The sequence below is a fragment of the Platalea leucorodia genome (assembly GCF_965183815.1).
Source record: "Platalea leucorodia genome assembly, chromosome: 2".
NCBI classification, from domain to species: Eukaryota; Metazoa; Chordata; class Aves; order Pelecaniformes; family Threskiornithidae; genus Platalea; species Platalea leucorodia.
In genome coordinates, this window is record NC_138824.1 from 87,148,571 (window position 1) to 87,173,758 (window position 25,188).

The window sequence follows — 25,188 nt, forward strand, 5'->3', positions numbered from 1 at the left end:
TTTTATATCACCATTAACTACTGAGAGGGTTAGGGGAGGCAATCCAGCTACCACAGACTTCCTCCTCCTCGCTGTACGCCAAGACGCGATGGGCACAGAAACATTTACTTCCCACTGCAGAGCCACAGCCAATTACACAGATAGGTTCACAATAAATAAAAAGATTTTCTACCAATACCTTTAGGCTTGTGTGGTAATGGTCACTTACAGCAGTGACGGGTTGGTCATTAAGTTGCAATATAAACTCAACATGAATTACTATGTTAAAATATTTTAATTCTGAATGTGAGATCTGAGAACAATTTTATCTCATACACAAAGGTATACAGCAACATGCATAAATAATACCCTTGAACAGAGATACATTTAGCCTGTTACCAGAGAGGGCAACAACTTGGAGTTACCTTCTCCGAGTAAAAAAATATGTGAGCACATATTCTAGGTCTTTCTGTTTATTACTGTATATATATCTTTTACATATGTATACACACACACACACACACACATTCTGTATGACTGTACATACATTCCTGTAACTACTGTGATTGTGGTACATGATTAAGTTATCATGAGCTTTGAAAACACACTAATTCTTCTAAGCATCTTCATTTGTGGGATTCATTTTCTTCACTGTGTCCAGAGGTTTTGATGTCATGCCTTGCTCCCTACTCTATTACCTCTTTTTCTCCTCTCCAATCCCTTCCCAAAGGCTGAATTTAGAAATCACGACAAATTCATATTTAAATACAGCTGAAAAGGCAGCAGAGGAAGAACTTGGTACCCCCTTAGCTTACAAACGTTATACAAAAGTGACGCAGGTAGGACCACTGGGTCAATGACGAAAACCTGCAGATAGCCAGGAGTAATCCACAGTTCTGAAACAGATCCCTCACTGCCTGCCTTCCCGCTCAGTTTTTAATAGCCAACGGTGATCCATGCAGCAAGGGGGGAAGAAGCTGGGATAGAATTTCAGTTCTTTACGTGTGTGGTCAGTCAGGCATATTCAGCTTCCAAAGAGTTTTAAAAAGGAGAAAAGCAGAAAATACAATACATATCCACAGTGTCATAACCGTTAAAGAAAAAGACTGTAACATCATACAGCTGAATCAGCACTGGAGTGTAGCTGAAGAGAGAAACTCTATGTAAGGAACCAAGAGCGTACTGTCACTGCAGTGCAATGAATCTGATCCGCATCAGGCAACACCCCCGTGCCTCCACTGGAAAGCTGTCTAACTTAGGAATACAGGCAGCCAAATCCTCAGCTGGTTATTACAATGCTCAGCTGGTTATTACAATGCCAAAGGAAGCTGGTCTTAACTGTGAATTTCTCAAAAACTTTCTTACTCAGAAATAAAATTTCAACAAGTTACTTCATTTCATCAATCTGTTTCATGCATCTGTGCTGATTCACATCTTTTCTACTTGCTGCTTCCTGATTTCAAAACATTTTAAACCTCACAGGGAAGCCGGAGCCTATTCTCATGTATTATTTAAGACATCGTATTTCATCCATTTAACCTACCATGGAGCCCAACTACTCCTCTTTGGATATCTTGACCAGACAGGATATCTGTCCTGATTTGAAGGTATCAGAAGTCCAATTTTGTGCTTGTGACTAATCTTCCTCGCTACTAAAAGTTGATGCCTCCCATCCACTCACCTTCCTAATTTCAGGATGTTGGGCTTTATCTGCCCAATATCAGAGATAATTAAAACTTTATCCACTAGGTCAGAATCACTTCAGTATCAAGAACTTTCTTCCTGTTACTTATACGCCATAGTTATGTCCACTGTGGTGTCCCCTCTGTGGTGGGGAATCACTCTGTCCTTCACAAGTAAACCTGACAACCTTTAAAGCTGTGCAATACTCGTATTTCATTACTGTCTACCAAGGAACCAGACAAATAATCCAGCTGAGGAGGCTGTCCTCTAGCTGTACCACCCCTCAGTAGGATAAAAATCCTCCCACTGCTCAGAGCTGCTCAACACAGATTCTCTGGAGCCCTAACTCCTGCATCAAACATAACCATTACCATTTTGGCAGCATTTTACCTTTCCTGCTCCCAGTCCCTAACAAACCAAAACGTTCTGCTCTACAATGCCACTTCCCAGTCCCACCCAATCTCACCACTCAGATCTCTACTCTACAGGCCATGAGAAATAATTCATTAATGAACTCACTTACGGTTATACCCCAAAAAAAAAAAAAAAAAAGACGTTAGAAGAGGCTGGCAAGGACTGGCTGTACACAAACAGAATGCCAAAAGAAACCATCTGGCCACCTTATTTCATTGCAAAAATCAGTTTCCTCCCAAGGGAACATGAAACCATCCAAAACAGAAGCTGCAGCAACTTTGTAAAATCCCAGCTGATGGGAAACACCTGCCTTACCTTGAGCACACACTAGTAACTTCTGAGCTTATGCTGCTGCCCAGATGCATGTGTCCTTGTTAAAAAAAAAAAAAAAAGACCCTAAACCTAATTTACACAAGAATGTAGGTCAAATGGCTTTGTCTGTGTGTATCTACTTATTGCACACATTTTTCTGATAGAACTTCTATCCCTTATCAGGGAAACACAAAGGAGAGCTACTAAGGGAAAGAAGGCAGATGGCAACAAGACAGCAAAGGTCGTAATGAGATCTCTCAAAGCAGACAAACAGAAGCTACCTAAAGCTTAAGATCGTATTTTTTCAGTCTTTTTTCCTAGCATTGGCATGTAAAAGTAGATTTCAACAAATCCTAGTAGCAGAGAATAAAAAATCCAAATATATGCAAATACATAAATAGCACTAAAAAGTTATTTTTTGTTGTGGGGTTCGGGTTTGATCTGGGGTTTTGTTTTGGGGTGGGTTTTTTTAGAATTGCAAGCACCTGTCTGTTTAGCCATCTCTGGTGACAACTCCTTCCAAGACAGCATGCTGCTACACTGCTGATGCAGCATTCAGTGTGTGTCAAATTTCTTTCATGACTGCAGCAAAGTGTCGCTTCCCATCTAAATACAACATGGACTCTGAAATAAAGCGGAGGAAAAAAAAGAGAATCGCATTAGTAACTTGGCAACAATACCGGGCAACTACACAGAATGGTAAGATTAAGAAGCAATCCACACTGTCATCAAAGCATAAAATAAATGTGGTTTGCCATGAAATCCTGTTAAATTCTTCAAATGCCAATAGTTCATCTACTAAAATGACCAACATTGCAACAGAAAGCAAGCCGTCTTGTCTACAGAGTTATGATGACAACGCATTAATTGGATACTTGCCTCCATAAGTTTTGGGGACAACCTGTGGGACCTCATTTTCTGACATAAATGTGAAATGGAAGATATTGGTTGTCTGGTGCTCCCTGGTATCTGCATCATAAACCTCACTGTGTACTCGAACCTGGATGTAGTTTTTTTCTGTGTAACAGACCTACACAATGAAGACAAAAGTTATAGTTCGTAATTTATCATTGGCGCTGAAAAACTGTAACAGACTTCACTGCACTGTTTAACAAGAAAAGTTATAATAATATAATGCATATTAATATATATAGTAATTAATATATATAATGCATATATAATCTCATAAGGCACCGTTCATTATCAGTGATTAACAGTGACTACAGCAAAGATAAGTCTTTCTCCTTTTCAAAAAGAAATCAACTCCTACCTGTCCGGAAAGCAGTAATAAGGATCCAACCTCAACTGGCCTCTGAAACATGATATCATCAACGGATACAATAAAAGGTCTGGAACCCCTGAGCAAGAAAAAGAGAAATTTCTTCTCAAGAATAACAAGGGTGTTTGGAGAAAACTTTAAATATTTCATTTTCAGCATTTTAATGAAGGGTTATTAGAAAATAGATCTCTCTCTTAAACACAGGCCACAGGAAGTGCTAAAGAATTACGTCATCACCCAAGACAAAAATAAGTGGAGAAAACCTCTCACAGGCATAAAAATACACACTCTCTAAGGATACATTATTGCATCATTATTGTATTGTATGACTGACTTACACTTGCTAGGCAATCTTCATGCCGTCATTGCTTAGGCCTCAGTTTTCCAAGCACTGACATAAAATAAATTAACTTTCTATCAGGCTGTGTATGCTCCATTAACCTTATGCATAGATCTTTGCTGGGTGATGACCTCAGTCACACTTTCTAAGCACAAGCAGTTACTAGAAGTTGTTCAGAAACCACTCCTCTTGTGTACGGGATGAAAAGATGTAATATTTATTTGATAGGGTGTCTATTTTATATGGTTAGAAAGAAAACATATCTTCAAAAGTCAATCTCAATAGCTTGGTAAGACAAAAGAAAACAGAAAAAGGATGTATTTTGACATGTAATGATTAAAAACCAAGCTCCAAGGAGCAAGATGCAAATCTCTTCATAAATACAACAGACACTCTAAGTAAGATAGTGCTGTGCACTAATTGTGCAAGATTCTACTAGACACCTAGGTCTTTTCTACTCAGATTGTCATTAGGTTGGTTAGCTTGGCTTACTGACCTATGTATATGTGTGCACAGTGCTCTGGATTATATAAATATTGCAGGTCTACAACTCACCCATAGCTGCAAGCAGTTGCCCATCCCAGTTCAAACGCCTTTCTCATGAGAAAGCCCCCAAAGATCCTATTGAAGATGTTCCGTTCCTGTATGTGGAAACAAAAAAATCAAACTGCTATATTACATATATTCTTTTCAAAGCATTGTGTTGAAGTCTGCATTTCAGTTCACAGTATTTAACAGAACTTCCAGCATTTGAATGTATAAAAAGCACTACTGAAATATACATGCAAAAGTCCAAATGGCTGAGGCAACTTTACATACCAGGAGCTCATCCAACTCATTTGACAACATAAGATAAAAACAAACACTTTGCAAAGGAATTTCTTTACACAAAATGAATAGTCTGGTAAGAAAACAAAGTAATTAAAAATCTTCTATTTTGAAGTGGCAATCCATACAGATAATAGAAAAATGGCAAAAGAAACCAAGATCTAGATACATTGCAAGGACTGCAGAACTGAAACAAAATAATGGATTGACTAGTCTTACAAGACAATTCATAAGTAACTGTTTCTGTAATTCATTAATAATTTTCAAAATACCTGAGGATGGCAAATCTGTAGGCCTTTTAACTTTGCATCTTCCATCCACACTGAATTGGGTGGTAATTTACGACTCCGGAAACTTACTGTCCTTTGGAAGAGACAATAAACTTTATAGCCCACGTTAGCAGAATTCAGCAAGTCAAAAACGCACAAATAGCAAATGCAGACACATGCTAAAACAAAAAAAAAAAAAACCACAACCACCAAAAAAAAAACCAAAAATCAGATACGCTATCACTAAAAGTTGTTCCAGCTGACCTTGAAGCCTTAAAGTGATACTTTGATTTGTTACTGCAATAAGCATACACTCCCAATCTTTCAAAAACTTCTGCTAATGTTCAAGCTTATGTGAATGAACAAGCTCAAGAAAGGTACATGAAAGAAAAGATGAATCACAACCACAAAGCACACGCTTTGTCAGAAAAGCCTTGCTCTGTTTTTTAAGTCATAACATGAATTAAAAGCACACAATGAGCTAACAGAGTAATTCAACGTCAAACATGCAGACGGTTTGGGGTTTTCAAATCTAGATAGAATGTGTACAAAATACATCTGCTAATTTTAAGGGAAAGCATGTCTCACTTTGCTAAACAGCTTTGAAAGTAACAATTGTATAATGTTAGTAAATTAAAGAAATAATAAATTATCCACAAACACAACATTGCATTAATGTCATTAGGCATTGTTCTATCACCACTGGCACTGGACAATTTCACACAAATCTCAAGTACGCCAACAACAGTCTCCCTCAAATAATGTTGTCAGGTATTATATTTAAAACACTTTGCAGGGTTACTTGGTTAAAATATGGCCAACTCCTGCCCTCACAGGGTTTTTTCTAGATATCACGGCAGAAAACTCTTAGATTGTCCAAATGACATGGCTGCAAAACCATTCCATTCCCTTACTTGGTTAAACATCATTAACCTTTTTCCTCAAGATTATTCCTAACAGCTTGCTCAGAAGCTCTTTGTGCTTACACTGTCACTTTTGCCATCTTGGCACAGCTAACACTCTAACAACAGAAGACTCTCTTAAGAGACGCAGATGTCACATTAAAGTTTGTACCTGTATTTCAAATAAAATGTCACAGAATTTAAATGGTGAAATGGGAAAACAAAATACATGCATTTATTCCAGACTACCCTCTTACGAGCACCCACTCTTTTTTTTTTTTTTTTACTCTTTCATAAGACTTTAGTTCTCCTCCACCCCTCCCCTTCTTGCCTTGTGTCCAATGTATTAAGGAATATGTCATGAACAATGTTTCTTTCTTCTGCAGTGGGAGCCATTTTCAGTAAGGAAGCAGTGCTGAAATCAATCCTCTTCAGCTTGTTCACTAAACATTAAAAAAAAAAAATCATATTAGAGTTCAAAGAAAAAAAAAAATTTGGCTTGGCTCTGAAGATTTTAACCTGGACTCAGCTGTCTCTTTCCTTTTTTCTTCCCCCCCGCCCCGTAAGTTAAAAGCTGTAACTTCACAGTCCCATAGATTCAAACAGAAATTTGGCTTTTAGAATTGACTGCATCAAAGAAAAAATAAGGCAGAAGTTCACTGTTACCTCACCAATGTGACGAAGACCTTTTATACATATACTGTGATACTCACCCACTGCTCCTACAGAAAACTTAAGTACTCCCCTCAAAGTACAGAAAAACATATCAAACAAGAAACCCTACAGCACAATCTTCTTCAGGTTTTGCCAATGGTACAAGAATGCAAATTTATGATAGAACTCATTACCATAGGCCACAATGATTGAAATTTTAGCTTAAAAGACCTTCTGTTCAGTTTATTCAGTCTTTAATGTTTCTCTAATTCTCTGCTTTAAAATTCCAGCTTGAAACAAAAGAAGATGGAGCTACACACTCCTTCGCCTGCCCTCGCCCTTTCTTTTTCTGAGTTTCTTTCCAAAAGGAACATGAACATGGGCACCCAGACAGGTAAGGAGCTGTGATGCACCCAGCAGACCCACCATGGGGGCAATCCATCAGCCAGAGCATTAGGAAAGTCTGTGCTGCGCTCAGGTCTGAAGCGGAGCGAGCATCTTGGAAACAGAGAAGTCTAGGGGGGCTGCAGATGTGCTCATCAGGACTGCCCTTGCCTGTCAGTTTAGCCAAAGCATTTCCAAGAATGAAATGGTAGCCTTTTAAACTCTCTTACACTACTGACACACATGAGACAGAACGAAAATCTGATTTTAAACAAATTAGGAGCATTTCTAAGCAGCAGAACTTTTGAAGTCTACTGCTGCTAAGTTGAACCTGAGGCAGAAGTGCATACTACCAGGAAGTATGACATACATTCCCCTTGCTTGAAGATTTCTTCTTCCTCAGGGGTCTCAGGAACGAGTGGATTAACAAATGCTGGCCTACAGACAGGAATTTTTTTTAAGTTACAAACATTATAAGAATTTGTCCTGTGAATACATTATAACAGTCTTCCATGTTTGGTTACATACACATTACAAGATGAAAAGACACACACTTCAGGTTACGTGGCAGCTGCCAAGAGAATATCATATTAGCTTTAACTCTGAAGAAGCAGTTAAGTGATCCAACCACTATCTAGTATAATTGAGAAAGAGTAAGCAATGTGTCTATGCTTCTTAAAGAGCTAAAACTGCACCCACAGATTATAATGAAGATTATTCATGCAGAAAGCTGCTTAGAAACTCAGAAAATGAAGATATGATGATCTAGGATAGTCTAAAAGAGATACACAAAACTTGAACGGTATCGTTCCTCCTGGAATAGAAAGAGCACAGTGCCGTAGCTAGCAAGGGTTCTTATAATCTACACACTCCCGTTACAGCCTTATCAACAGCCAAAAGCTGTTTACCACATGTACTACTTATCAAAGAAGATGATATGAGGCTGCCTTGAGTACAAATTTGGATGTTTATTTTACTGCACAAATAAGTTTACTCTAACCTAATTATATAACATTTAATTATTTATTTTCACAAGGCAAGGCAAATCCTTATTTTCAAGAGCCATTCTTCCCCATAATTTCCAATTATTATTTTTCCAGTTATTATTTTTGCTGAACAGTTCACCTCTACCCCAAGCCTCTACTCAGGCTGGTCACAAGAGGCATGCAGAGAGGACCTTTTCACTTGGGACAAACTGCTCTTTCCTGGTTTGCTAAAGCTCTGGATTTTGGAGACACAGCAGCTCCTTCTCCATCGCAGAGCTCCTTCTCCCTCTCCTCAGCTCACGACACATCTACATCAGGTCTCCTGTCTAAGCCCCAAGCTGCTGAGATGTAAGTTTGCTATGGTCCAAAAGCCACACAACCATGTTTCTGTGGCATTATAACCAACCTAACATACCCTGTACCTCTCCGAAATGTTTTTACCTCATGTAGAATAAATACCTTCCTGATATGGGCAGAATGCTTCCAAAACACAGCTTGTGGCCAGCTGGCTTGAAGAACAGCCACTCAAGTTTGTACCTCTCTGCACAAGGCCATGTAGGCTTGTCCTCAGTCAATCTGCTAGTGTATAATTACATCAGATTTGATGTCATTCTTTTGTAAAACAAGTCCTTAAAATGGGAACCATAAATATAAGTATTTTTCTTTTAAATGTATATTATGTTAATGGGTTCTAAAAAACCCTCATAAATCGGAAGGAAACCAACGTAATAACTACTTCTAACATTATCAGAACTAAATAACTACATCAAGCAAAACCCATTAATTAAATACAGGCAATTATTTAAACTAGTTAGAAACAGAACATTTTTTTATTACTTTTACAGGCTATACAAGAAAGAGGTAAGAAATACAACTGATTTTTCTGGTGCTGGAGTCATAAACCAAAACTGAAACTGAGCAGCCTGTTCATTTAATGTCTAAGGAATTACAGAGAGAGTAAAACCAGAAAAATAAGAAAGTTGGGTTTTTTTAAGTTCTGTGGGAATACTTATCAGTTCCATGTTACTTACATAAGCAAGTTTTAGGCTGAATTATTCTGATGATGCCTATCATGTGTCTGTTAGGGAATTAATGGCATTATTCACTCAAAAGACTAACCATTGAAACTCAATCTTTTCCATTTTTATGGCAAGAAGGCAATTAATTCTAACTACTACAATGCAGGTGGGTTTCTAGCAGACTCATTCATTCTGCGGTCATCAGGCCAGCCATTCAAACATAGGGAAAATCTGTTAAAGAAAAGGGTCAGGTCCCAAGACTAACAGCAATTCCCAGTATCATCTGACTGCTGAAATCAATGCCCTGAAGCTTGCTGCAGGAAAGTAACACATGCCAGCAGAAAACATCAACTATGCGATTTATTTATCACCTACACTATATGGCTTCTGCACATACATAGCAAGCTGCCATGTTTGCTATTTTCACCACAGCAGAAGTCTGAAAACTATTTTCCTGTCCTACAAATTACCGTTTATTCTCTGGATCCCGGGCCACCATGACGAAGGTTGCATCTAACACAGGGCTGTAATCACCATCATGTAGCTAAGAGAGACGGAAAACAATTATATTTTTAAACTCTAAAATTGTAAATGTGCTTAGCAAGCTATTCAGTTGACATCAACTATGCCATCACGTTATTAATGTTGTTTACTTTCACATTCTGTCATCCCTTCCAAGATCTCTCACAATAGGTCGAAGAGAAGGAAGTAATCCAAATTAAAACTCTAGTTTCAGGAATTCTGCAATGTAAACATTAAGCAGGGAATGCTTATTAACTACTACTTTCAGCTAGGAGTGGAGGAAATCAACACAGACATTGTAAAATGACCCACCTACCCTTTATTCTGAGAAATGCCAAAACAACATTTTTTTTCAGTACCAAATTGCCACTAATGCCAGCACTGCGAGGAGTTCAGGCAATAAAGGTGTAACATTATCTTCTACATCAGTGACTTTACTTAAGGAGACCAACTGAATAAAAAAATATTTACTTGTTTATCTAAATTATAGCCACTAATACCACTTAAGTGTTTATAGCATATCTTTCTTACTCTAAATAATTACATAACCGAATTAGTGTTTCGGTTAACTAATGAATTGACAGTAAATATTCAATAGAAATGTTAAGGATTTTTAATTGAATTATTAATATTCTTTTTGCTTCCTGCACAGTGTAGCTTACTTACACCTTTCATTTAATTTATTTTCTATTATTTAGTATTTAATAACTTATTACAAAAATTATGTTCCACAGTAGATAAGATGAATACAAGAGATACAATTTAATACTGAATCTGAATACCAACATTAAAATTTATAATCTGTAAAATGCAAAGGTAGGAGGAAAATAAAGTTTTTCAAAAGCAGGGAGAAACTTATTTAGAACACGCAGAGCACAGCCACCTGTTTTTTCTGTAGGAGTATTGTGTTGCAGTCTAATTACAAAATGCTGGTTAAGAAAAACGCATGTCTTGAAAGAAAAATTAGCAACAGAGTATCTTGCTGCAGCTAGGTTATTGGAAGTCGTCTTGGTCTTGAAACACTAGGGCTGCCTCAAGCCCTTCAAAACCAGTTATTCTAGAAAATATAATTTACATTGCTAATGTCATCATCCAGAATTCCCCCTGAAGCACCTCATGCCTGTCATAAGATGGAGAGAAGTCACAGGAACTAACCTGCAGCATGTGCATCTTCACTTCCATTGAGGTCTTCCCAACCCAAGAAACATTGCCTGTGAATTTGATGTCACCGTCCGGATATATAATCTTCTTGCACAAATCTACAAGACAAACATTAGAGGTTACTGGAGACAGATCACTCACATCTGATATTAGAAAGACTGGATTCTCTAAGACCTCTTTTGTGTTCTGCAAGTGGCAACACATGCAAAGACAACCCAGAAAAGACAGTTGTTGCAAGGGACCACACTGCTAGCCTACAGTTTCTCCCTTCCCAGACTTGTAAAGCCAGAACAGGAGGAGGAAGTAGGCATACAGGTGGCAGACGGATGGCAGACCCATGGAGGCGTTCAGCAGAACACGTGACACAAGCAAGGCCCCACTCCACCAGAACAAACACCATTCAATAACGAAGCTAAGAAATTCACATGCCAAAATAAAACCAAACACAGAAGCACAGCAAGCATGGAAGTTGTGTTTTGAAGGGACAGGAAATAGGACATGCTGAAAAGCACCTACAAAACCCTCTTCTCTCCTCCCTTCAACAAAAGCCACAGTACTCAGAGTTCAAAGCCAAAACAAGATGAAGTGAACTAAACGGGAGAGGGAAGAAGGTATCCTCAGTAGCAACCATGGGAAGGCAGTAGCTGCTGAAAGAGTAAGATGAACAGATGAAATCATTTCTACTGACCAAATTGCCACTTACTGATTTTATCCACCAGAGCTGTAACAATTGATAAGGGAGACCTTGGCTGCATTTCCTGCTTGGTGTGAGTGTAGCAAATAAGGACTGTGGAGAGACCAAAACCAGAGTCAGCTCTTTAACAAAAACTTCAGTGGAGCAGATCAAAGCCATCTTTGTGAAGCATGAGAAGTACCTGCAAAACACAAACTAAAGTATCATAGTGTAGGAGTGCACATGACTTCCCCATTTTCATATATGTAACTCACAGGATTGCTATAAAGAAAACAGTGATTCAGCAGCTGTCTCAGTTATATGCATATTTACTTACTACAAAGAGAAATTTAGCTGAGCACTTTAAATCAACCCAATCCCACGTAATCTCTTCCCTCTACCCCTGCAGCCCACTGTCTCAGATCCTTCTTACCTTCTATTTTGATTTCATGCAGGTTGTCCAAGGATACATGCTATCTGAGGACTTATTTTCAAATACTGACTCCTTTAAAGAGGTGCAGATTAGATAAACTGTGCCTTACAGGCATGAAAGTATAGTCAGAGGTATTCATCACACTGTAATTACTACTAGCCAAACCACTATTTAAATTAATTAGCTCTGGTCATAAGAGCACATCCAAGTAAACAGACTCCTTAGAGTAATAACAAGGCTGCAAAGATTTTTTTTTTTTCCTAGTACTCATGTGATTTTCACTCAACACAGATTTCCATAATCAAAAGTATCTGTTTGTACTTAATGAGATGAAAGAAGGAAGATCTCTGTCCTTCCAGGTAATCATAGAATCATAAAATCGTTAAGGTTGGAAAAGACCCCTAAGATCATCGAGTCCAACTGTTAACCTCTCACTGCCAAGTCCATCTATACCATGTCCTTGAGCACCACGTCTACCCGTCCTTTAAATACCTCCAGGGATGGAGACTCACCCACTTCCCTGGGCAGCCTGTTCCAGTGCTTGACCACCCTTTCGGTGAAGAAGTTTTACCTAATGTCTAACCTAAACTTCCCCTGGCGCAGCTTGAGGCCATTTCCTCTCGTCCTATCACTTGTTACTAGGGGGAAGAGACCGACAATCTAAGACTAATCTAAGACTTTTTTTTCCCATGAAATTATTGAAGTCACAATTCTAAAAACTGTTATGCCTATCAACTCATGCCATCAATATGATTAATAAGAGTCTGAATGGGATTTATCTGAATCCTATTGTCAAAGACAAAAAACTAGAAGTCACACCTTTACGCAGTGTATCTGCCGAGATCACAGAATATACTGGGGTGGGGGGTGAAACAGTATATTTTCCTGTGAAAACTGCTGACTGCTGACCATCATCCTGAATATTGTGTAATTGGGACAGAATCTTGATTAACCCAAAATGATACATCCCCAGTGGAACGGACTGAAGCCCAGTATGACTACAAACAAGGCAAAAACATTCTGTGCTGCAACAGGAAAAACCTAAGATCTTCACAGATTTCCAGGGAAAATAAACAAGGCACAGAATGAAAAACTGGCTCATCTCATCTACCAATGGACGGTAGCCAATAGTTTCAAGTCTCCTTTTCTAATTCAGGACAGGTACTGAAGCCACTATCTTCCGCATCCCAGAAAGAAGTATAAATCACCTAGCTATTTTGTCTGTCCTTGTCAGACAGATGACATGCATTCACTTGTTTCTCTGCCTCAGTTTTGCCCATCTGGACCCACAGAAGGTCTTTCTTTCCTGCCAAAAAAAAATGTTCCATTCAGAACTTTCCCTTAATAAGCACTATTCTTTGTAAAAAACCTCCATCAAAACGCTCCAGACCAGCTACAGAACTCTGGTGAAGAAGGAAGTCACCTGGTGACATTTTAAGATAAAAGTATCTCCAAGTTATATTAACAACCTATCACTTATTTTAGCTGCAAAACAAAAGGCAAAGATCTTGAACTTTTAAAGACCATGAATAAATGAAAAGGAAAAAAAAAAATTAAGCAAGCTAACTCATGAAACAGCTGAGTTGTTTCTACCCGTAACATCAATTTGGAGACAGAACCCAAGAATCTACACCAAGTGTTTTTCATTTGTTCTCAATGGATACTTTTTGTTCTTTCCAGATTATACTCTCTTCTCCCCAAAGGGAAGATTAAAATATTTGCACCTCACTAGCTGTTGGGTTTTATGTTGGTTTTGTTTTTTTTTTTTTTTAAGAGAAAAATCATGTTTTAATTTGAAATAGCGCACTCTGCAAATTTTCTCTGATTTAACATTCAATGCAGATTCATAATCTACGATCACTTCTCAGTAAATTATTCTTGTAGCTGGTCCTTTACAAAACTGGCAGAGGCAAGAAGCCGAAGCTGAACAATTTTGCTTCTGTCTGTTCTTTATCATCCTTCCTTCTCTTTCAACGTCAGTATGTTTTCTCTTTTTCTTCCCCTTTGAGATAGCACATTGAGGCAATTCCCTACCTGAGGTCACACTACATCATACCAAACAGTGCTCAACAGTACTCAAACTCACTTTGTCTGCACTACCTGTGCATTCTTTACAAGGGCATAGATACATACCTCCTAAACTGTCAAGATCTTCAAGTATCCTTCCAAACCTGCAAGATATGTTTTTTTGACAATTAAATACCTACGTCCATAGTAATGAAAGTTAACACTTTCCTGTATGTGTTGCTTTATTATTTATATATATTATAAATATATACATTTAATATATCATATATAATATATTTATATTATAAATATATTTATTTTATGGTTGCTTTATTACCTTACACTGTTGTGTACATTCAGGTACTTTTCTCTTATTTCAGGTTGACTTCCTAGAGGCAGAATAACTTCCAAGTAGCTATCCTTCATTCTCCTAGGAGAGAGATCTTCCTGCCGTTTTGCCAGTAAAGTATGAAGAGCTTTTCTTTCTTGCATTGCTTGCACATGATCCCTGGTAAGAAAAAAACCACTCCGTCTGGAGTATGACAACAGAACTGCAACCCTAGCTAAAAGATGTCACACTGAAGATTATCAAAATGAAAACAAAAAAGCAGTAAAAACAGCAAGACACAGTATGCGTGTCTTGAAAAGAAAGTCAAATGCACATGAGATATGCTAAGCAAGACTACTGAAGAAAACTTTTGAATGGTTTTGTTTACAAGTGGAAAGCACATACTTTGCACTAAAGAGATGAAAAAAATTTATCTAATTCTGAATGCTATCAAAATGCTTCCCCTTGACAAGAACACATCAGACATAACTTAAACTATGAGGTTTTGCACATATTCATGTCTTCCACAGCTACCATATCACAACTCTTCCTACGGTGCCAATTTTAAAGGACTGACTGCCAACTAACAATCTCTCCCAAGAAGTAAAGCAGATGTAAAGTGTTGGTTAGTACTAACAACAAAAAGAACTAATCTGCTAAGACTTGCTGTCATCCACAGGTGACTTCTCCCTTTACAGCATCAGTTCATACAGCATACACTTGATCAGCAAGCTAAAAGAAAGGGAAAATTAATCTATTTCTCTCTCTCTCTCTTCCTACCCAGTCATCTTATGACTATACAGGAAAGTTACAGAAACAACACAGCAAAGGGGGCACTACCCCTTCAGAGGTGCTTTTCCAGCACCACCAAGTCAGAGGGGTTGCAACTCTCACAAGGGAGTAAGAGCCAACTTACTGCCACTTCTTTCCAACCTACCAAGTTGGTTCCTTGCACAGGTATCTACGAGATATAACAATCTTGCCCAACATTGTCTCTTACCTGTTCCTCCAACGTTCCCTCCCCTTAAAAGTGCTACCTGACTGAATATAGCAAGTATTTCATAACATCCCTAGAATTAACAACAAAGCATTAAAAACCTGAGGGTTAAACGTGCCACAGTTACAGTATAAAGCCAAGGAGTGGATGAATCCATTTCATAGAGCAAGAGAAGGCATAAAACACTAAGTAATCAAACGTAATTTTAAACTTGTGGATACGTGCCATTCATTCAGTTGTGCATGCTGCATTGCTGAGTGCCATTGTGTGTAACAAAACCAATTAGGAAAAAAAAAAAACCTGAAAGAAAACAACAGAAAGAACCTTTTCACCAAAAAGAAAATTTGTCTTAAGTTTTGACTCTGGATGAATTCTGGGTATTAGCCATTTAAGATGAAGACTTTTTTGGCTTGAGTTTTATTTTTGGAAGAGGAGAGGCACAAAGCAGTCACACTTCAACCTTTTCATATTCCCTCTTTTCTACTTAATAATTTTGAGGGAAATATGAATAATCCATGACCAAAGAGAGAAAAAGTGTAGCAGAAAATTTCAGTTAGTTTTGTTTGGTTTAAATATGAAATACAGTTTACCTCATCTGGGCAACATGACTACTGCAGAGTTCAGAGAAAATTGAAAGATAACAACCTCCTCCAGAGGGTTAATGTTTTAACTTATGCCACTGCATAGAAATAGAATATACTAAATGACTAGGGAAAGATGCAATGTCCAAGATGATGCACCTTTATGCTTTTTAAAAGATTTGTTTCCAAGGTCTTTCAGTGAAAGGTTTAAGAGAAATTAATCAGAGAGTACATCAGAAATTTGTCTACAAACACAGAGAAACCAAACAATAAAAAATTCACTATATTCTGTTTTCACCAGTCCCATCCTGGCTCCTCTGAGGTCAGCAGCAGAACTCTTCTTGACTTCAGCTTCAGAATGTACTCTTCAATATACGCAAGTATTAGGCTCAAGGCAATAACATTTTGCAACAGATAAATACTGTTACACACTGCAGTACCAGTCATACAGTAACAATACTTCATCTAAGTATTAACTAATATCTGCCCTAAACATTCTGAGAAATTACATCATTTATTTCTGAAATGGCCACAACTCACTCTAGACTATAATCAGCAATGAACAGATCAATAGTTTTAATTACAATTTAAGTACAAAACCAGAATAAATACATAAGCAAAATATTTCTTTCTAATACAAAATGCCACTGGCCTTTACAAGAGAAATCATGAACCAAAGTTTCCTTTTAGCGAAATTAATGGCCGAAGGCGTTCCTCCAACATGCATCTCTCCCCGCTCCCAACAATCCAGATGTATGTGCATCCGTCCTTCCCAAATTCCCATTTCGGGACCCCTATCAAGCTATTCCCTTAGGTTTGTCTGCTTTAGTCATTCTGTGGTCTAACTCGATTAAAGCATTGGCTGTTCAGTCTCCATGTGTATCAGCTCTTTGTCACTCCATTTTAAAAGTGGGATCTCAAAGGCTACATGATTCATGTCCTCCAAACCTCCCTATATTAAACCCGTCTTTCTCAAGCACTCCCAGCTATGGGCTCCCCAGCTTTACTTCTTCATAGTAGTTGAAGTATACAGTACTCTGCAAACCATTTCTGCTGTATTTTATACAGCACAGGAGACATACCTATCTAAGAAAAACACTGCTGTGGTGATCCTGGCTTCAGTCTGCTCTCCTTCCAGGGTGGGGGGCAGTGGGGGAAAAGACATGGATGGAAGATCAGATTTGACCAGAGCCCTCTCAAATCTCAGTCCTCGGATGGTATTTCCATATGGCGTGGTCCTTCCCCAGCCATTCTGGGTTGCAGGAAAGGCTTTTTTAAAAATCAATTTCTAGAGCCCTTTTCAGCTGATCTACCAAAAATTTCAAGCCCGCTCATGCTTAGATACTAGTATTGCTAAGCAAAAATCAGCTTCCCAGATACAGGCATTTTCTTTAGCGTGCCTATAATCCTGTTTAGACAAACCTAGTCAGAAGGCCTGGACATCAGACACTCCATCCAGACAGGCCTCTTCATTTCCCCATCAGTGCACGAAGTGTGAAACAAGAGCTCAGCAAACACAGCCGTAAGAAAATCAACAATCAATACAATAATGTGGGACCAACCAAACAGCAATATGTAATTTCCCCAGACTGCTATACTGACTTATTCAGAATTGTTAACAGGAGAGCATTACAGTCAGCTCTGGTTTATTCAACATAATGAAGGGGGAAGAAGGTAACCTCCATAAAGCCAAAACATCAATGATTTATTTAAATTGTATGTAAATTAATCTAAAATTAAGTTACAAGGGAGAAAAGAAATGCCTGAGATGCTCCTGACTAAGGAAACACAGACCTCAAGCTGACAATTTTCCAAAGGGACGGGGGTGCTGCCAGGCCATTCAGAATGCAGCCTGCTTCATGCTGAACCAGCTCAGTTGCCTCTGAATCCAGTGCAGGACAAATCCACCACATGGCTAATTCACCAACAGATAAGTCAAGAGGTAACAGCAACATAACACGTCCAGTCAGACTCTACAGCTCTTAAACTTCCGTCAGATTCAAAGCTAATGGAAGAATCTTGTAAGCATCAAGAGCACATATTTTGTTCCTTTGGTGCTAAAGATCTTCTGCAAGAGAAATCTCAGAAGTCTGTGATCCACAAAGTAACAATTCAGAAACCTTGTTTGCATTACTTTTTAGCTGGGATCTTTTTTCTTCCCCAGTCAGCAAGCTAACATTGTTAACTTCCACTACCACAACCCTGAGCTCTCCCTGGGTTTCACAAATAAAGTAAAATACATTTAATGTACACTGTACCTCCAGTTGGTAGATGCTCCCACTATATCCCTCAATCTGCTCCGCACTGAAAAAAAAAAAAAATCAAAGCAAATCAAGCTTAGTTCTGCAGGTGATGAACATGAGGTTGCCTGGTGCTAAAAGGCACAATCCTCATCCCAGAAGAGGAAAATTAAGCAAATTCATGCAAATAGCAGTCCAGAAACAAAAGTCTGGCCAAATTCAGTGATGCTGTTAGTAGGCATATCACAATAATGGGTTGAGTAACATGATTCCGTAGCTTACTGTGTACAGCCAACAAAGAATGCATCTCGAGTGTTTGTTAATGCAATCAAACACCTGCAATGTTAATTCACAACTGAAAGAGACAGCGGATTGAGATCAGATTGAGAAATTTTGATGTGAAAATATTTCAGCCTCAACACAAACTATGGAAATAACAAAAATCAGAAAGTCATAAAAGAACATAGAAAGGAACAGTGCAACTGGGAGACAGGGAATGAGGAGAGTACTTTTTAAATAATCCCATCCATGAAGGGCAGGTAATGTCAGCCGATTGCCTCTTGCCAGCAGGGTCTCATAGCCTAAATTTTCAGCAGCCTCAAAGAACACAGTGTTAAGACACTGAAGACAGGCCTATAAAATTGCTTCTGGCACTGCTGGCACTATCAGAGTTAATGCTAGCTCTGCACAAGTTTTTCCTAAATTTCAAGAATAATCTGCATAAGCAGTTTTTCTACTCTTTCCTCAGATGAGGCTATTAAGTACGCTAAAGTCCCAGCAAATCTATCAAACTACTCCATCACTGTTAGGCAGGTGAACGTATGCTATTTGGAAACACCTGAAAACAAGCATCAACAATTCCCAGGCTCGGAACAGAAGAAAGCCGAGACCTGTATAGTAAGGGTTTCTTGCTTGTTTACAAAGATTTTTATACAAGGGTGTTCAAATAGTAGGATAAAATAGCTAGGGACAGACCAAGGGAGGGACACCAAAAAAACCCCCAAATTTTACAGTGAAACAGAAAAAGGGCTGCTGGTGACTCACAGGCTGATCCTTTATACTTTCAGGATTAGACATCACCAGGCTTGGCACATTCCAAACGAAATGCCCGGTCAGAGTATTCACAGCGATCAGCAAGCTGTCCTGTGAACTCTGGAGCAAGCAGAGCCTGATTTCCTAGGCATTTAAACCACATACCCCTCTCTCAGCCAGACCCACCCGGCTCTGCCCCGCTCCTCCCCACGCAGCCACTTCAGGTCCTGCTGCTTCCCTGCCCAAGTCCCCACACCCCCACCACTGCAATACCCCCAGCCTACCCTTTCGTGTTCCTTCCCCTCCAACAAGACCTCCAGCTCCCGTCCCTACACCCCCAGCCCGCTTCTGTTTTGCCTGCCCTCTAGACAAGCACCGGCACGAGCTGTGGTTCGCCCGCCGCTCCGCAAGGCCGGCTGCCAGCCGGCACAGAGATCCCAGGCACTCGCCCACTGCCAGCAAACGCCATGGACCGTGGCCGACCCCAGCGCGAGCTCTGGCACCCTAACGAACCTCTGATTCTCAGGTCAATTTTCACAAAGCACGTGGAAACACCTTTCTCTTCGAGATTTGTGCTCATCTATTTTGGCTAACATCAAGCCACAAAAGGATCTGGAAGAAGAGGGGGACAAGAAGATAGGCAGACAAAGACAAAATAGATTGCTTAGGCCTCATTTCTTTAGGAAATTAGGCTAAAAACATGTTTTGAAATTAGAAGAGTTCCACTACTAATTCTAAGAACAAAAAAATTTTCAATGAAAGAAACTGATTGAAAATCTTAGAGTTGATTTTTCTTTTGGAAGGGGGAAGGATCTGATTCTTTTTTTCTTAAGAAGTAGCAGGCTTGTTTACAGAATAGGTACTACTTTCCTGTTACTCATACTCCACCTGTGAAGCTGCCATAGCATGCATTCTATCCATACAGTGTTAGCACAGACACCGTATCAGCTTCTAGAACACAAAACCTCAATTTTCCAACAGTATGCAGACTGTGCTGGGATGGAGGGGGAATAAACAGCACTTTCTCTTTGTTTAAACTAGGTTCATCTTCCCTTTCAACTCTACAGAGGTAAAAAGCTCTGAAAAAAATCTCGGGTTCAAACCTGCAAACATGTATGTACACTGTTAGTCCCATTTAATACTTCTGATTTCCATTTTAGACTGAGACCACATACTTTTTATTTTAGCAATAAAATGACAAAGTGTAAAAGCGTTTCTGAAGTTTTGCCAAACTAAATCTAGTCCATTTTACAGGCTCTTAAGTACAACATTTTCCTTTTTTCACTGGGAAAACTATATTGTTCTTCTAGATATTAATTATTTTACAATAGAAATTTAAGTAATTACGCACAAAAATCCAAAAACTCTTTCTTTTTTCTCATTTGGCAAATGTCTTAGATGTACAAAACAATTACAGCAAATGAGTTTCATCCATCATTACCATGTCGCATATTTCACAGTATCTCCTAAACTGTGGTCAGTGGATCATTAACGCCAGAGCAGCAGGAGCTGAGTTTATTTGCACTGTGCTGTGACAAAGGACACGAGGGCAGCTAGACAAGGTCACTGCATTCATCTCCGCCAAGGAGACCCATACCCCCTTGTGCTGGTGCCTCCCCAGGCGCTATCCAGGTTCGGGCAGACCGCTAGGATGTATTTTACCACCAGTTTGGTATAGAGCTTGGTCTGGACTTCAGTGAAAGATGCAGATTCAAATGTCTAAAACGAAGCTAAATACTGCAGGAGTTGCTACGTAAGAGATTTTGTATCCCACAAGCCTCTTAGAAACGTGTTATCCAGCACACCACCAGAAATACAGTGTGCTGACAGAGATCTAGTACAACAACATTGCCACAAATAAGATCAGAGCCGTTCACTGAAGGCAAAGAGGCTTTAAGCAAGTCGACAGAGAAGAACAGCATTTCATTTTTCATGAATGCTGAAGTAAGGAAAAACAGTAGCTGAGTAAGTTCAGTGTTATAGCAAATATTAAAATATGTACAGATTACCACAACACACCATCATTCACATGAATGGGTAAGTGTCCTGTGGAGTGGAAAACACAGGTTAGATTAACAATTTAAAAAAAAAATGCAAATTACATCTATTAAGGGGTTACTTGATAATCCTACCTGCTTGAGTACCATTTATATACCTGTTCCTTAGTTTTAGTAAGCAACTGTAGGCAACCTGTCCTTGCCTGATTTACAGTCAGTATCTCTGTGTTTTCAACTGAGTTTGTCCTTTCCTTCAAAGCCAGTTTTCCAGTTCCTATGTCTACTGGTTCTGTGTAGCACCTGCTTGCAGTGTAATTCCAATCAGTTTTTCAGACTTGCTGCTACCACGTACTGTTGACAAACACTATTAACTTTGCAAGGAATAGCTGGGGCATTTTTCAGGAAGCGGGATGAGAGTTATCTCAGAGGGAACTTCCAAAGTCCTGCCTGGTGTAGCCTTTGGGAGAGCCATGGAAGAAGTGAGGGCATTCACAACTGGGACCCAGATTTGGGAGGATGCATGTGAAAAGCTAGTAAAAATAAGTATTTGATGTTTTGTGAAAGCATGGATACCAAATTAAAGGAAACTAGTTTACAGACTGGCAAAAGTTTGTATAACATTATCTAAATGTTACAATTTTGGAACAGAATCTCAAATATTTACAGTTACTATAGTCCAAAAAATATTAGCATTCCTTGGAAACAAATCAGAGGCAAGGCCAGGATGGCCTCACTGCTTCACTGTTTTTACTGGCCTTCTAGGTGGTATTGTTACCAAATATCCAAATAAAAGCGCAGGGTAATATTTGCAATTATGCCATATTCTGTATCCTTGCTTCTCTCCTTTAGCCTCCCAAATTACTATTTATTAACAATAATGAAAAAAAGTTCTCTAACGACGGATAACCCTCATTTTCTCTTTTACTGGATAACCTGTGGTTTCTATTTAGAGAACAAAGGGGAAAAGAAGATCTCAGAAACAGGCAGAACTCCATGAAGGAATTATTTGTACCTGGCTCCAGTACTTTTCCTCCTCCCCTTTTCTCAGTACATGGGATTAGAATACAAGAAAACTTTTTTAAAAGCTTCTGAAACAGGAACACTATGGTTTATTACTATGAGAGCGCTAAAACAATCTTTCAACACAAAGCTCTATTGACAAGAGCATTTTCACAAGGCAATGCTGCTGATCTGATTAAAAGATTTCTCTAAGTTTACGAAATTAACGGTATTGACACATGAAAAGTTCTGTAAAACATTGTTTCCACAAAGTTCCTCCATTTCTTGGCCATCCTCTTCAGTCGCCATAGTACTTGTCTGTACTATGCTGACTTTCTGTCTAGAGCCAACTTGAGAAGCGGTTGTCCCTCCAGAAAAGAATCACACGCTCTTCCAAGACTAAAGAACCAGATGAGCCCCTAAATCTGCAACTTCAGTGATTATGCATATTGGTTGCCATTAATCGCCAAACACACACAGTGATTTTCTGCTACTTCCTAAACACTTACACTATGAGCTAACAGTCAAGGGCATGTCCATTATCCAAACCATACTAACACATGAAGGGCCATCACCTGAAAGAATAAACTCCTTACAAACATTTCTAAATCTTCCGAAGTACAGCCAATTTTTTTACCTTCAGACATGTCAGGAAGCACTGGGGAGCCACTGGTCCCAGAAGTGAGTGTCCTAGCCAGAACAGAAGGAAGCTTCCTCATGGTGCACAACCTATAGGCAGAGCAAAAGAGTTCAGTGTCATTAAAACTAACACCGTGAAAATAATTTAGGATTTATTTTTGGAATGGCAACGATTACTTCAGAACCCCTGCTCTGAATTTTAGAACCAGACACAATCAGTACAACAGTCCAAGCCAGCTGAAATTCCAACTGATACCTGTCCTTATCTGAAAACAGGAAGGAAGAATGAGTCGCTGGTGGTAACTGTTCTCTTCACTGACTATTCGGATGCCCGGGGACAACCAGCTCAGACCGAACACCAGCTTTTACCCTGCAGACATCCTAACACAGATGGGGTCCGCATCCATCTGGGAAATCATCCACGACCCTAACCATACACTTCTGCGCTTGGCTGGTGTGCACAGCGGTGGAAGGTGGAACATCCCAAGAAGGATATCACAAGGCCTCCCACACAGTCCCATTCAGCTAAGCCTGGTCTTCCCTCCGTGGCTTAGTGTCGCTGCAACTCAGAACAAGCCTAAAGTGCAGGACATAATCCTCTCGGCTATTCAGCAAGAAGGGACAACCATGAAACCCCGCAGAGAATGTAATCCGCCCAGCAATTCAGTAAGTGTTCAACCAGGTAGTAGCCAGTGCGACTCCTCCAGGCAAGCAGAACTGTGGTAACACAAAAACACACGGAGGGTCAGCAGGAGTGAAACCCCTCATGACAGTTAACCTGACAAGGAACACGGGTTGCCTGTCCCTTAATTTTCTTCAGCTGAGGCGGGGGTGTCACCTCAAAAAAGAGGTAAGTCCCCGGGCACCAGGCGAAAAGCAGGACAACGTACGCATCTCTATATACATATCCCTCACGTACACACCTACACACGCGTATGATGTACGCACGGGGTTCCTCTGCCTGCAGCTACACCAGGATTAGTTAGGAGAGTAACGGGGCCCACAAAACCCCTCAGGGCCAGCAGGGTCTCGCGTGCACCAGAGATGCCGTTAACGGCAACGGTGAAAGCTCCCCGTAGCTGACGCGGCTCCCGGACCCGGCCCGTGTCCGACGGCCCGGGCAGCCGGCGACCTCCCGCCCAGCCCAGCCGCCGCCCCCGCGGGATGCCGCCAAGCCCGGTGCCGCCGGGGCAGCCGCCGCCCACACGGCCCGGCCGGCACCGAGGCGGCCGGACGCCGTCCCTCGCCGGCGGCGCCGCTGGAGGTTTCGGGGCGCTGCGCCCCGCCGGCCAGCGCGCCGGGACCCCGCGGGGAGAGGGCGCGGCACCCCCGGGCAGGCCCTGCCCCACCTCCCCGGCCCGCCGCCGCCGGGAACCGCCGCCTCCCGCCCTCGGGGAGCGGCGTCCCCCCCGGCCCCGCCGCCGCGGGCAGGGCTGAGCGGCACGGGGGCAGCCTTACCGGGTGGGCAGCATGGTGCTCGCCGCGCCGCCGCCGGGGCCGGGGCCGGGGCCGTCAGCGGAGCCGCCGCTCGCCCAGCGCCTGCGGGACCACGCCTGCCTCAGGCACGCGGTCCTCCAGCACCACAGACTCGCGGCCCGCCTGGCACAGACAGCGCGCGGCGCGCCGCCCTTCCGCCGCGGCGCTCTGTGCGCTCCCCAGGCGGGGCCGCCCGCAGCCGGCCCGGCCCCGCGGGCTTTGCCTGGGCTTGCGCGTAACAGATACCGCCGTGTCGGGGGTTTTAATGCCTTTTTTTTATTGTTATTCCACTGTGCCCTAAAGAGGCGCAGGCTCACGGCCGCACAGCTGGGCACTGCCGTGGCACCGGGCACGGGTCCCGCCGACCTCCCCCCAGCCCGGGCGGCGAAGGCGGGCCTCCTCCGGCGGGCCTCCTCCGGCGGGCCTGGCGGGGGAGGCGCTGCCGGAGCCGGCGGGCCCGCGGCGGCCGGTGCAGATCGGCCCACGGCTGCGTGCGGCGGGGGCGCGGGGGGACACGGCCTCCTCCCCCGGCCGGTCACTGGGTGGCACTGTTAGGGAGGGTAATTGAGAGCCTCGGTGTCTTCTCGGAAGACGAGGTGTAAGAAGACGCTGCCAAGTTAAATAAGCCGTGCGTTCTCCACACGCGAATAATCAACAAATGTAATTCATTAGAATTGCTTTTATTACTGGGAACGCAAGGACCTTAGAGCAGAGGGGACAGTCCGCCTGCGCCGGGGTCTGAGGGCAGGGAGCAGCTCCTGCGCGGCGCAGAGGCGCCATCGGGCCGGCGAGGATGCGATTTTCGGAGAACTAGCCTCTCGCTGCCTCAGCACCTCCAGCGGCCTCTGTACCGGTGGCGGGGAGCAGCCCGTGGCTTTCACACCGACTGGAACGTACGTGGTTTGCGCTGGTCATTCCAGCTTGCCAGCGAAACGGCGCTTACAGGAGGTACGAGTTAGCAATGAAGCTGTTAAGCGTGCCTTGCTGAAGACTTACCAGAGACACCGCTGAGATTGTACGAGGGTATGAGAAAACAGATGTTCTGGCAAACAGC

At 41.3% G+C, this 25,188-nt stretch overlaps 1 protein-coding gene across 2 annotated transcripts; it reads right to left on the minus strand.

Moving 5' to 3' along the window:
* Window positions 1–2,454: 2,454 nt before the first annotated feature.
* On the minus strand, window positions 2,455–24,253 carry ACOT9 (acyl-CoA thioesterase 9). Of its 2 annotated transcripts, XM_082304742.1 has the most exons (16): window positions 24,117–24,253; window positions 22,657–22,748; window positions 21,043–21,069; window positions 18,010–18,055; window positions 14,183–14,353; window positions 13,972–14,009; window positions 11,436–11,519; window positions 10,727–10,830; window positions 9,520–9,593; window positions 7,415–7,482; window positions 6,338–6,449; window positions 5,108–5,198; window positions 4,563–4,648; window positions 3,659–3,746; window positions 3,268–3,418; window positions 2,455–3,012 (listed from the first exon to the last, which is right to left on the minus strand). In XM_082304742.1, exons 1-16 carry the CDS (start codon window positions 24,128–24,130, stop codon window positions 2,954–2,956), a joined length of 1,305 nt encoding a protein of 434 aa, XP_082160868.1. In that variant the 5' UTR covers window positions 24,131–24,253; the 3' UTR covers window positions 2,455–2,953. The 2 variants fall into 2 exon arrangements, with proteins under 2 accessions (XP_082160868.1, XP_082160869.1); XM_082304743.1 differs by lacking the exons at window positions 18,010–18,055; window positions 21,043–21,069; window positions 24,117–24,253 and having other exon boundaries at window positions 22,657–22,743.
* Between the last annotated feature and the right edge of the window lie 935 nt (window positions 24,254–25,188).

What these genes read in the sequence shown, in the direction of transcription:
- ACOT9 (XM_082304742.1), bottom strand. An exon ending in AGATCTTGACAGTTTAGGAG is followed by an intron (nt 11,520 to 13,971) that starts GTATGTATCTAT and finishes GTCTCTCCACAG; the next exon opens with TCCTTATTTGCTACACTCAC. An exon ending in GCAACTGCTTGCAGCTATGG is followed by an intron (nt 3,747 to 4,562) that starts GTGAGTTGTAGA and finishes TTTCTTGCTCAG; the next exon opens with GGGTTCCAGACCTTTTATTG.